The 13,084-nt window shown below is 44.3% G+C and overlaps 2 protein-coding genes across 11 annotated transcripts in view; one reads left to right on the top strand and one right to left on the bottom strand.

Annotated features, from left to right (window-relative positions):
- nbeab (neurobeachin b) overlaps positions 1-13,084 on the top strand; it is a 189,152-nt gene that overhangs the window by 127,886 nt on the left and 48,182 nt on the right. For all 10 annotated transcript variants that reach the window (XM_081700540.1, XM_081700539.1, XM_081700548.1 and 7 more), the window contains one exon: positions 68-204. In XM_081700540.1, the coding sequence (XP_081556666.1) occupies positions 68-204 (137 nt within the window). The remainder of the gene's footprint in view (positions 1-67; positions 205-13,084) is intronic.
- Positions 1,025-3,393, bottom strand: mab21l1 (mab-21-like 1). Its single transcript, XM_027017959.3, has one exon. The coding sequence runs from the start codon at positions 2,949-2,951 to the stop codon at positions 1,872-1,874; it is 1,080 nt and encodes a 359-aa protein (XP_026873760.1). The 5' UTR covers positions 2,952-3,393; the 3' UTR covers positions 1,025-1,871.

Raw genomic sequence — 13,084 nt, 5'->3', positions numbered from 1 at the left:
GCTATTAACGGACACGTGGAAACCTCGACTGCTGTTAAAATGACACCGCTCTCGTCTTATTTTGCAGGCCCCGTGGTGCTGAGCACCCCCGCGCAGCTCATAGCGCCTGTTATCGTGGCTCGTGGGACTCTTTCCATCACCACGACTGAAATTTACTTCGAGGTTGACGAAGATGACCCAGCCTTCAGACGCATCGGAGCCAAAGTAGGCTGGATTTCTTTATTCCCATTTCTAATTGCGTTCGTAATTACGCAGCGCTACGTGCAGCCCCGCGACGTACGCTTCACGAGCCCCGGAATTCCTGCAAAGATGGTTTTGCAGACGCGTATTTGTTCCTACATACCGGGTCGTTAAAATGGCGCTATAGTGCTGGCACACATTTACCTAAAAGCGTTTTATTGGCATGCGGCCTGGGGCAGATTTTGGTCCATCTTAACCGCCGCTCTTGGTACAGAGTTTGGAATTGATGGCCAGTATTTAGGACGAGCTATTGCGTGCATCCACGCTTTGCTGAGAGGTGCCTATAATTCTTTGGCCTTTGTGTTCGAGTGTACCGGTCTGAAAAAAAAAAACCTGACAAATTGAAAGCGAGCGTGAAATCCGTCACCATATGGACTCATAATTTCCTGAATACAGCAACCTAAGGGTTTTTTTTTTTTGTTCTGTCTTATCGAAACATTTTAGAGTACCTAAAAATAAAAATAAAAAAACGCTACTAAATGGGCATATTTCCGGCTTACATATATATTTTTTCTACGCACTTAAAAATCACAATTGTCTGTTTTCTCTGCTTAGTGTAATGCGCCGATGAGGGGGAATTGTTTCTCTCATTAAACTGCGAATAGGAAAAAAGCTTGTAAAAAGAATTCGATATGATTCACATTTAATTAGACCGTTGTGGGTGTTACCAAACAGTACCGGTCCTTGGCGCAAGTTCAGATGCTTTTCAGATAATCGCTGATATTTAGTAAATTTGGCCTACACATTCTAAACATTCTAAATCATTATTCGCACACAAATATCCTGTCTTTGTTTTTTTTTTATTAACTCTTTAAATAAATTCAGAGACAGAAATAAAAAATCCAAACACAATGTTATAGTCCAGTGTATTTCAAGTGCATTGTTTCAGGTATATTTTTTCCATATATATATAATATTCTCATTTTTTTAAGCTTTTATCATGTAAGCAAGGTACAAACAAAATGGTCGAATATATTTTAAATAAGAATTCAAGTATGTGTATGGAATGTCTAAAAATGTGACAAATAGTACCACCAAAATGTAAACTCTAAAAATGATAAACTTGCCATTGACAATAGTTAAACTATCATAGATGCAGGTCTAAATGCTTCTTTATCTTTTTTATATCTTACCTTCGCTATCAGAAATAATTCAGGCGAATGTTAAAACAGGTGGAATTAAACGTCTATTTACGTGTCACAGAACAACATTCACAATTTCAGACCACCGGAATCACAATCTACAAATGTATGTATTTACAGTATAAAAATGTACAGGTCTGTAATTTGTCAAGGCTTGTCACGGGCTCTGATTTTGAAGAATAAAAAGAGGGGGGGAAGTTATAACACTGATGATAAATAACCATTCATTTTTGATTGTTGTTACATTTTGCTCGCTTATAGAAAACGGTCACAGGAGTTATAAAAACTATTTTAGACGGAGATCTCTAAAATAATTTTTATCAATGCCATAAATACACATTTTACAAGCACGTGGGTAGGATTTACCAGCAGCGCGCGTTTTGTCCAGGCATTTCTGGCTTAGTTTTAGGCCTTCCCACGGACGTTAGGCACCCCAAAGCAGGCCTACTTTCTGCTTTCACTTCACATACATGTCGGTATAGTTTTACCTCAAAGCTTCTCCAGGCTTTTAGGGTTGGTCAGAATCTCTCTCGCCAGTCGCCAAGTCTGCTTGGCTGCGTTCTCGAGAGCGGAATGGGGCTTCCCTTGGAAAAGGTCTAGGTTCGGTAGGAAGTAGTGAGGACACCTCCTGCACTGCAAACACGAAATGAGCTGCAATAAAATTCCGTTCAGGCGGTCCCCAAGGCAGTTTTCGTCCCAGTCCGACTCTCTCGGATGTTTTTCGCACTCGTACGACACCAGAGTTTTCATGTGGTAATTATTCAGAGGCTGTCCTGGTAGTTCAAGGTGACGGTCGCGTAACGTCTTGAGCAGGGACAGACATTTCTTCCTGCAACCTCCCAACAGCAGTCGGTTCTCAGCTTCCGCGAACTGCAACACCCAGGCATCGCTCTCCGCCGAGCTCTGTTTCCCGTTTAACGAGTAGCATTCCTTCGACAGTAGATTGAAGCCCTCCGCTTTGACTTCTGCTACCCTGTTGGGGCCCGGCCACGGAATGTGGGGCAGGGGCCAGTGTGCTGCGCTCCGGGGCCATATACCAGTGCATTTGAAAGCCGGAGTGATCTGAACCACGTATCTGTCCCTGATGCGCAACTTCACCTCGCTCGTGTCCGCGACCATCTTAACCACGTCTCTGTAACTGCATTTATCCACCGCCTGCGCCACCAGCGTCTGGAACCTGGAGCGTATTTTGCGCGCTGACAAGTATCCCGACGCCGTGATGAACTCGACCCAGAGGGACATGCTTCTTTTGCGGCCGTCGCTTAGCTTTAGCACGGCGCAGCCGGGCAGAGAGCCGTCGTCCACGAAGTTGAAGACCCCCATCTGGTTGAGATAGAGGACCACCTCGAATTCGGTGGGGGAGATGACCTCCAGACCCTCGAAACGGTTGTCCATTTCGTTCAAGGAGCTGATGAACCGTGGCTCTTGCACCTCGACCTCTTTTAGGACATCCGAGACCACCTTGCAAACCTCCCTGATGGTCTTGGAGATGGCCGCCTTCCGAGACTGGCATTTCTCGTTGTAGTATTTGTTGAGGTGGTATACGAGCTTGGCCTGTGCGGCTATCATGTTTGGGCAGAGATCCGGGTTGTATACCGGAGTCTCGCAGTAACCCGAGGGATCCAACGCGGCTGTTTGTACGGGAGCCAATTTTAGAGAAGAACGTGAACTACTTGGGCGAAAAAAGTTTCTCGAAAATAAACCAAACCTATTATCTGTGCTCTTGGCACGTGCGTGTACGTCGGTTAAATCATCAGTCGCGGTTTTTAGATGCACCAAAAAAGTAAGTCCTCGTCCGTCGTTGCGCGCGTTAATTAAAAGTCCACGAAAGAGGCTTGGAATAGCGCACCGGTACAGTTTTCAGTAGTTAAAACCATTCCCTGTATTCACATGCAATATTTTTAGAACGTAGTTTTGTTTTTTTTGTTTTTGGAGTTGAAAAGTGCTGCGTGCTCGTGTGTGTGTGTGTCCTCGCGCTAACGGCTGCCGGTGCTGGTGTGTTTAAGATCTCCGGACACACTCCCGTAAAATTATAAAGGGAGGGTTTCGAGGGCGTCCAATCGCTGCACGATTCGTCACCGCTTTCAGATTATCGACGACAAATTAATCCCGAGCTTTTATATACATGTAAGTGTAAAGGTAGACATGTCCAGATCAGCGAACACACCTATGTATGCACTTTAGACAGAGAGAAGGATCAGGTTTTATTTATTTATTTATTTATTTTTCGATCTCTTTTCTCCCAGGGTTCTTTGGTCCACTTACTGAATAACTGTCATTCGCTCTATAGGTTTAAATTATGTTATTTCATAATATGTCTAAATTGATATTTCTTTGATTTCCAACATATTATTTTCTTATTCAAATATCGTCTGTCTTCGTCGCTTTGTCGATTGTGTTCCGAAGCGTGCGTAAGGCTCGCTGCTCGCTTTATTATAGGGCGCAGAAGTCTCGGACATGCGGGGATTTTCGGTTCCCGGTAATTCGGATTTTGATAATGGCATTTGCTCTGTTCGCGGTAGCCTCTTATACGCTAATGCGCGCTGCGTGGCTGGAATTGCATTTATCGTTTGTTTTGAAATAAGATTTTTAATATCCCCAAAATAGCCTGCTAGTGTATTAGGGTACCTAGCAACACTCTAACGTTTCAAAATGTGGAAGTTGCGGATATTAAAGTTATATGACTATATGTCTATTGGAGGAAAGACATTTTTAAAATAAATAATACTAAGTAGGCCTACGTCTGTCCATTTAGACATGGGAATGTTTGAAATGTTCTGCTTCTCGTTAAGTGAAGTAAAATGATCGATTTTAAACGCTTTTATAAAAGAGGCATTCAAAACGATGTTAGTATCTTATACATAACGCCATGTGTAATAATAATGATTTAATATCAGTAATGGCAGCAAAATGCACAGAAGTAGATTAACATTAATAATCGTCGCCTAAATTGCGCGTTTAGTGGCATATTTAGCGATTTTTGTATAATCCTTGCCATTTTGCTTAACGTGTATTAGAGTGTCAGCGAGGCCTGAATTCTGCCTCACACATTCATCCAGTAACTTGTAGTGACAGCATGACGTGGGATCTGCGCGGTTACGACATATGTAGCCTACACATCTTCTAGGTTTGCTTTCTGCAGGATCTAATATATTTCGGTGTAGTCTAATGCTCGTGGTGTTATTTCAGTCCAGACATTAGCTGTAGTTTTGCTGGCTTTTTTTTTTTTTTTTTTTTTTTGACGAAAATGAGCAAGATACGTAGAATTTATCTTAGAAATAATCTCAGCGTCTGGCATTTTTAAACAACCGTCCTTCATTTTTCATTGCACCTTAATGATAACAGAAGCATGATTTTAAAATGTAATGGATTTTTTTTGTTTGTTTGTTTTGTTTTGGGGCTAAAACTTACTTTATTATTATTACTGAATGAATTATTCTGATTTTAACGAAGTGATTGAGAATATTTTAGAATCGTTCAGTAATTTCGTGTAACTCTTTTATATATATATATATATATATATATATATATATATATAATATTCATTCGTTCGTTCGAATTTTAAAGGATTTCACACCATCATTCTCTGACGTTTCAGCTGTCTGCGTTGTCGGTGTACTCGTGCGGCGCGTCTGCATGGCTGCGCAGCCAAACGCCAAGACGCGCACGCAGTAAATAGGCCTTCGAGGAGACCCCGTCGGTCCAGCGGAGAAAAAGTTCATTGCTCGGTGAATAGATTTCCAGCACTGCCACAGATCATCGCAGCATTCGCTACATAATCTGCTCCAATTTTGCCTGGACGGAAGATTCGTTTATACGGGCACCACTACACCAAAACTAGAGTCGAAGTTTGGGAGACATGCGATAACCTTTCGAGATTTTCGTGATCATGTTTCATGATCATTTTCATGATCATCATATAGATGATATCAGTATGTAAGACGACTTACTGTAAGTAGCCATAATAATGAAATATTAAGAAAGAATAAATAATAGGCTATTACTAAATGTAGCACATATGAGATGGTTTCTTAAATGGGCTGTCTGCAGACCTTTATCTTCTGAGGGATTTCAGAGTGACTGAAACAGGTTCGAAGTACTGTTTTTATGCTTTTAAGTTGTGAATGATTAATACTAAACAATTAAATGCAATATGAAATTTTACGTAGTGTACTTCTAAAGCCAAACTTTCTAATCTCTAAAGATGTGTTATTAACTCGAGCTTTTTTGTTTATAAAACTTTGTTTCTTAAGATCATGAATTTGGAAATGTTTGAAGCACAGATTCTCACCAAGAGTGAATTTGAATATTCCTTTAACTGTGTGTGAATTTGTTGAAAGCAACAAAACTAAGCATATTGGTTGGCTCGGTCACCAGTTCTGCATTATAATGCCAGGTTCTCGGTCACCAGTTCCGCTTTATAATGTCAGGTTCTCGGTCACCAGTTCCACATTCTAATGCCAGGTTCTCGGTCACCAGTTCCGCTTTATAATGTCAGGTTCTCGGTCACCAGTTCCGCTTTATAATGTGAGGTTCTCGGTCACCAGTTCCGCTTTATAATGTCAGGTTCTCGGTCACCAGTTCCACATTCTAATGCCAGGTTCTCGATCACCAGTTCCACGTTCCATCAGGTTCTTTTTCTTTAACTAAGAACATTCACTGGCCAGTGGACACAAATGGAGCCCCATGGTCTGCTTGGCGCGGTCTGTGTGTAAAATGTTGAGCAGCCATAATTAATAGTTCTCTGCTGCTGCCTTTAGACCAAGGTTGCAAATAACAGTGCTGTCGCTCCGTGAGACAGATAACGCACATCAGATGTGCGCCAGTCCAGCTTTTGATGTTCAAGGCCAGTGTTGTTTTTTGTTTGCTTTTGTTTGCGGTTTTTGCTTTCCCAGAGCCCAAGTGTACATCACACTTGAAGGAGTGAGCTAATTCTCCAGCTCATCATTGCTGCATGCCCCTTGTAATGTAGCTGATGTTTGGATTATACACAGTGCGTGCTGGTAGTTGAAGGCATTTGCAGGAGACCAGAAGGGCAGTTGAAAGATTCTACAGTGAAACGCAGAAAATCTCTCCTTCTCTGTGACATCCTCTTACTCCCACTTTTCCTGCTCTGTGCCTCTCTGACACACACACACACACACACACACACACTCTATATCTCACAGCAGGTTCTTTTCTTTATTGGATGCAGACTGAGGGCCCTCTTTTGCTGGTTCTGATTCGGAGACACTCTGAGCAGTTTTTGTTTGCCTGTCAGTTCCCAGCATGTTCCTTTGGCATTCCCCAGTGTCCAGCTCCATTTCACTGAGCTTAGTTGCCCCTAATCCGTAGCATGTGCTGGGGGTCACTGCCTGCATCAGACCGCACCGGTCTCGTCCTGCTCCGCCGCGGCCGCGGACTCCCGACAGGCTCGGCACGTGATATCGGAAAAAAAAAAACCCACGAGTATGTTTTTAATAAGGATGATTCGTGAGGACACCTATCTAACTGCAGCAGCGTCACAGTTTCAAAGTTTCACTTCCGTTGTCGAAGGAGATTGTAAGTGTGTACATTTGGCAGGGTATAAAACACTACGTCCGTTATTTCTCGCCACTGTAACACTCCTCGACGACGTAAATACAAGCACCGCGGCTGACTGCCATCAGCTCCTCCACTCAGTGCCTTTCACACGCGAACCGAATACATGCAAGGCGTTTGATCCGCAGTGCCATATAACTCATGTGGTCGAGCGCTCAGGCTTGACCTGAGGGCACTTCTCATTGCCCTTGACCTCCCCAACCCTTTTCATGTCTCTGTAACATTGCTGCCTGTGTGTCTGTCTCCATGGCACACTATCCCTGGACCTCGCTATCATTTACGGCGCGGTGCGTCCATGTCCAGCCAATGGGACGTGTAGTTGCGTAAATCAATACAATGAAACGGGCTTCCGCTCATGTTGCCCAAGCATATGACTGAGGAAACGTTTAGCTCACTGAAGGCCCCTTTGTTCTGGAGTTTCCTCCCCAGTGATCTTTTAATACCCCCCACCCCACCCCCTCGTTCTGATGATACTGCTGTCAGAACATTTCAGCAACCTGGTAATGACCCTTGTCAAACAGCTAAAACTGACATGTGACACCCCGGTTAACTGTCCCACAAGAGCCATTTAAACAGGGTTTAGATAAACAAGTGTTTTAGTGAAAGGTTTGGAAAGATAAGCATCACATAAACTCAAAAATCTCTTCCTTTGCACAGTCGAAGTGGCAAAACATGAGGGATGAATATATAATAACACAGCTAGGTGTAGGATGATTAAATTATTATAAAAAATTAAAAGATACTGTAAAAATCCTTTATTTTTCATAATCTGATTTTTCTGAACCATTATAGAGAGAATGAATTCTCTCTAATTCATAGATTTATAGAGAATTGATTGAGAATTTGACAAAAAACATAAATAAAAGTCCTCAAAAAGTTCCTAAATCCCCCAATTTTAGGTAACTTAAGTTACAATGATCTCATATTATTTTAGATGTAAACATGATTATCTGAGTTATTTTCAGAATCGTTATAATAATAAAGGTCCTGATCATGTCAAATCATGTTCAAAAATAAACCCACGTTTGAGGCCCAGGAAGCTGAGGTCAGTTGAGGTTCCTTTAGTAATTTCCCCAGAACACGTTTGGACAGTTTTAGACGCTATAATTAATAGTGTCATGAAAAGCTGTAGGAGACTCCAGCGTCTGGATCTTTACGACCTCTGTTTCTCCTTAATTGAAGTTAATAGTCTTTTTTTTTTCCATGGCCATTTTAATAATCCTATTATTAACTGACAAAAAGAGGTCATCTCAGCTGTAGGTTGTCATCACATAGGGACGTTCTTTTGTGCTGGTCTGATAATTTTGCCCTGCGTGCTCTTTCAGCGCACAGACACAAACAAATAAACAGAATTTTAAAATGCAAGGAACACGGACTACAGCATCAAAGGAGTCGCTAGGTCAGATTTTGGATTGTCAAAGGATTTAATGGAGTGACACAGTAGAATGTAAATCAGATTAAGGACCCATCTTTTGAGACAAGTGATATTACCACAGACCCCAAGCACTGGGAGGGATGGCGTGGTGTGATGGACACTTATTATGACATATGCTTTCCAGATTCTCCAGACCGGCCATCAGAATTGTCATTGAGTTTTCTGCCGAGGCAAATTCGCTTATCCAAGGCAATATGGTTGCACCGCAGGACACCCAGTTAATTTTCTTTTGCTTCCCGCCTGTCAGACCCCTACCTTCCATACTGCTTGGATCCTGCCCCCCCATTTGTTTTAGTTTCCATGCCGCGTTAGCGAGCTCCTCCCCTGGGTGCTGGGGAACTGGGGAGAAAGGCGCCCGAGGCGCACGCAGAGGCCGGACCGCGTCGGGAACGGCGGAGCAGGCTAAAGCCCATATGTGCTTAAAACATGTCTATAAACCCCAGCCCTGAGAACACAAATTAACTTTACTGCTCTTTAAGTGCTGAGAGACAGAGACAGAGAGAGAGAGCGAGAGAGAGAGAGAGAGTCTTGAGAGCTGAATCATTTGAATCACAAGACTCACTCTACGGCTCCATTTCCCCGTTGCTTGTCCGCTTCCCTTACAATTGCCATCCATAAATTTGCATAGATTTAATATTAATATAATTTGGGTCATTTTTTTTCTGGGAAAAAAAATAAACTTGATTTAAGCAATATTTATGAATGAGGATTGTTATTCATTTGAGAGGCGGGTGCTAGAGGAAGCGGTCCGTGTATTTATAGTTCTGGAAGAGCGATCTCCAAGTAAACACAGAGAACTCTTCAGGCCCTGTGAAAGCGCCTTAAACAAGTGTGCATCCTGCGCGGACATCCCGGTTCCCAGCGATTAATCTTAATGTGTGAGAGACGGCTTGTGTCTAGAGGTTGAGTCCGTAATCATTTGCCCACTGACCCGGTGATACGTAGCCGAGCCGTCCTCACAAAACAGCCCCGGTGTGGACAGTGCCTCGATGCATTTCAAATTAATTACACCACCCTGTCCTGAGGGGCACGGGTACCGTACAGCCGGTTGGAGGGATGGGGTGGGGGTGGGGGTGGGAGTTGGGGGTGTAAGAGAGAATAGGAGAATAGGGTCTGTGTTCTTCCCCAGGTTGGGGGGTTTGGGTAATGAAATGCTGAAATCTGAAGGCCATGATGAAATTAGGCCGTGTAACCCAAATACGAGATGAAGGGTTCATAATTGCAAGTCCTCGAGATCTGAGGTGCCGGGTGCCAACTGTCGGACCAAGGCTAATGATGACAAATGTCTCTCTATGCAGATTGCGAGAGGGGAGGGGTGGAGAGAGAGAGAGAGAGAGAGAGAGAGAGAGAGAGGGGAGAGAGAGAGAGAGTGGTTATGGAGGGAGGGAGAGAGCCAGTGAGCTGCAGAATAAGTCAGTCAGGCTGAGAAGAGGAAAAAGCAGATGAAAACAAGAGCATATTAAAGAATAGCGAGTTGTCTTCTCCAGGGACTTAAATACAAGCCCCCTCAGCACAAACAGTGAGAAGGCCATGCCGATCACAGGGCTCAGAAGAACCACACATGTTTACATGCTACTACTTTCTGGGGGGGGGGGGGGTTGAGAAAGGTAGAAATTTCTTTGGGACAGCAAATGCAAACGTTGCCTTCGTTTCTAAACAAATCGGTTGCCTTCCAACAGTGGGAGGCCTTCGACACTCTTTATAGATACATGTATTGAATTATTGAATTGCCATCTCAGCCAATGGGCCCTTATGAAAACTTTTCATCCACCCTGCTTTGCATATTACGCCTTAAACTGAGCAGCATAGCGTAAATCAGGCCGTGTTTACGGCGACTGGTGAGCTAATAAAAGTGCAAGAACCTTTAGTGCTTCGGCAAGCTTTGCCTAATTTGTTGCTTGAATGGCTTTCTGAACGGGCCCCGGTCCGATACAAAGGGAGCCCCCTGTTTTGTTTGCCCTCAGCCCATCTGTGTCATCTGGTGGTCCTATGCGAGAACGGGGCGGTGTCGGGGGGTGGAGGCGGGGGTCGGAGGAGCGTCTCCCCGAGCGACCGGGGCCAGTTGTTTTATGGACTCTGCGGAGCGGTGCGCGCAGTTCATAAGTTGCCAGTCCTTTTGTTTGGGACGACGGGAGCACGTGTGGGAGGCGCCGCGGCAATATTGCCGTATATCATTTCCATTAGTAACGCAGACGAGCCTCCAGCCGCGTTTCCTCCTGCTACCTTCGCCGAAAAAAAAGAAAAAAAAAGGTCACGTTTGACGAGACGATGTGGAGCGGACTTGGAGATGTATTTTAGCGATTTATCAATGCCACTGATATCCGTGTTCAGTACTTTAGGCAAAAGTCTCATTATACGTTTGTGTGTGGTGGGTGGGAGCTGCCACTGGAACAACTCTATCCACACTAGGACAAACCCAGCAAGTGCAGGCTTTTTTCTTGTTGCTGTGAATGTCCAGGAATAACCCACTGCTATAATGTGCGGCTTTCCCATTATATAGATGACTATTTTCCGCAAGCAGCCGGCGCTATGGTGTGTTATGGTTGGTGATTATAGATGTCGTGAATGAGGTCTGCTTTTTCATTCCCTCTGATCGCTCCCGAGTGATGCGGAGAGACAGATCTGGAGCCGCTGCTCCGTTTTTTTTCTAAGCGCGCGAGACGAGTGGCCAGCCGCTTACATTACACGCTCATTAACACCATATGAGCGCCTTTGTGAAGGTGACGCGCGACCTCAGTGAAGGTTAAAATGATTGATACCTTTAGCGTGGCATTATGCAAGTGTGATTATTGGATGTCGCGAAAGCGCACGGTTAGATTAAATTGGTTTCATTAACACGTTCCAGGGTGTGTCGTCAAGTGCCGCCGTGAGACGAAGTAAAGGTCGCTTCAAAGGTCGCCACTGTTACTTTCACCGTTTCACTTTCTTCGTTTCTGAGAACAAAGGATTTGTAACTGCCCAAAATTTATGAAGCGAAATACGACTTTAATGAGTCTCTAAATGTCATTACATATAGAGTATTTGCATAGTGATATTTGCGTGTGTGCGCGCGCGCGCGCGGTGGGGGGGGGGGGGGGTGTAGATGGATAGAGAGAGAGAGAGAGAGAGAGAGAGAGACTGACTACTTTTGATATAGGTCTTAATGAAGCGCTAGAAACCCTTCTTTTGAGATGCTTTATCATTTTGTCTAGAGCAGCCTGATAAGATATTAGTCCATTATTACTCTTACTCTGCCCAGTCAGTGATGACTTTTCGCTTCAGAGGTATTAAATACAAACACCAGTTCTGAGAATTTAATAAAAATCAGAAATGCTCACCAGTATGTCATAAAACCTTTTTGTGTAAAATTTGTTGTTTCACAAAAAAACAATATTTTCGTTCTTGGTGCGATGCACACTGTTGCAGAAGTAATCAAGAATACAGTGACTTAGGTATTCCAGCATTTTTGCAGTATTTTTGCTATCGTAAATTCTTTTTGGAGCTTGCCTCTCACTGCGTTTCCACTGGGCTCCCTAATGTAGTCTCGTAGCTGACTGTACAGCGCAATCAAAATTCAGTGGATGTGCACTCCACGTTAAAGCCCGCGCAGAAAGGGCTGGAGGAAGCGCTGACACGCTGCTTCCTTCCTCGAGGGCTCTGGGCACTCAGGAACAGCCCTGGGGCTAAAAGAGCCATCCTGATCACTGTGATAGAACATGCAGCAGTGGTAGCCCCGTGTCAGGCCACTTCAGCTAGCGGGTAGGCCTATGGGTGCCGAGGGGAGCTCAGCCAGTAAAAGGTGGCGGTCAGTTCACGTTGATGAGAAACATATATATGTATAAGAAGACGAGCAAAAAAAGGTTCTAGGGTGTGTATGAGACAGAGAGAGCGCACGCTGAATAAGCCTACTGCATTGAAATTCAAATTATTTTTGTGACGGCGACAGTTTACCTTCACTGGCTCGCTCCGGGATTCGAAATTGCTTGCAAGCGAGCAAAATGCATGGCGTGTTGACGGCGTCTAACGATGGGGAGAATTAGCCGCTTACCGAAGCCGTAATATGATAGGTCAAGGCGAGGAGGCACTTCCCTCGCGGCTCCGGCGATTCATAATGACTGACTGACAGGAGATGGACAAGCTGCCAGTCGCGGGCTGAGGCGCGCGCTTGACGCCTGCCGCAGCGCTCCGTGGCACCCCTTGATCACGTTCAGCTGCTCTCTTCTCATCTCTCTGCGCGCAACTCTGCCGGGAAAAGACCCTCTCGCTCTGCTTCCACGTTTCTTATTCAGCCGAATTTACACTTTTAAAACATTTTTGTTTGCTTTTTTGAAATTCCTGTTTGTTTCTTCTTGTAAGCACCCACGCGAGAGGTTGTCGCCCTACGTTGCTCATTCCCTGGGCTTCCTCCGTCTTTCCTCCGTTTGCCTAGAGGCATTAAGTTAATTTCAGGTTCCGTAATTGTGGCCTTGTACACCTGCCTACTATTAATTTCTTTCCCGCCATTCTCGGTCTGGCTCTTAATGAGATATTATTGTAATAATTGTTATTAGGGTGTTTGCCATAATTAACATGATTGATGTCCTTGCAAGGGGAGCGTTTATTTTGGCACTGGAACAGGACGAGGATATGTTTGTTCTCCGGAACATGGACAGCGGGTTTGCACGGACTGCTCATTCTTTCGGGAAACTCAGCAGAAATTCAGATGGCC

Source organism: Electrophorus electricus, chromosome 17, assembly GCF_041902795.1.
Source record: "Electrophorus electricus isolate QZ-2024a chromosome 17, ASM4190279v1, whole genome shotgun sequence".
NCBI classification, from domain to species: domain Eukaryota; kingdom Metazoa; phylum Chordata; class Actinopteri; order Gymnotiformes; family Gymnotidae; genus Electrophorus; species Electrophorus electricus.
The sequence above is the reverse complement of the archived record's forward strand: the minus strand, read 5'-3'. Positions and strand labels throughout refer to the sequence as shown.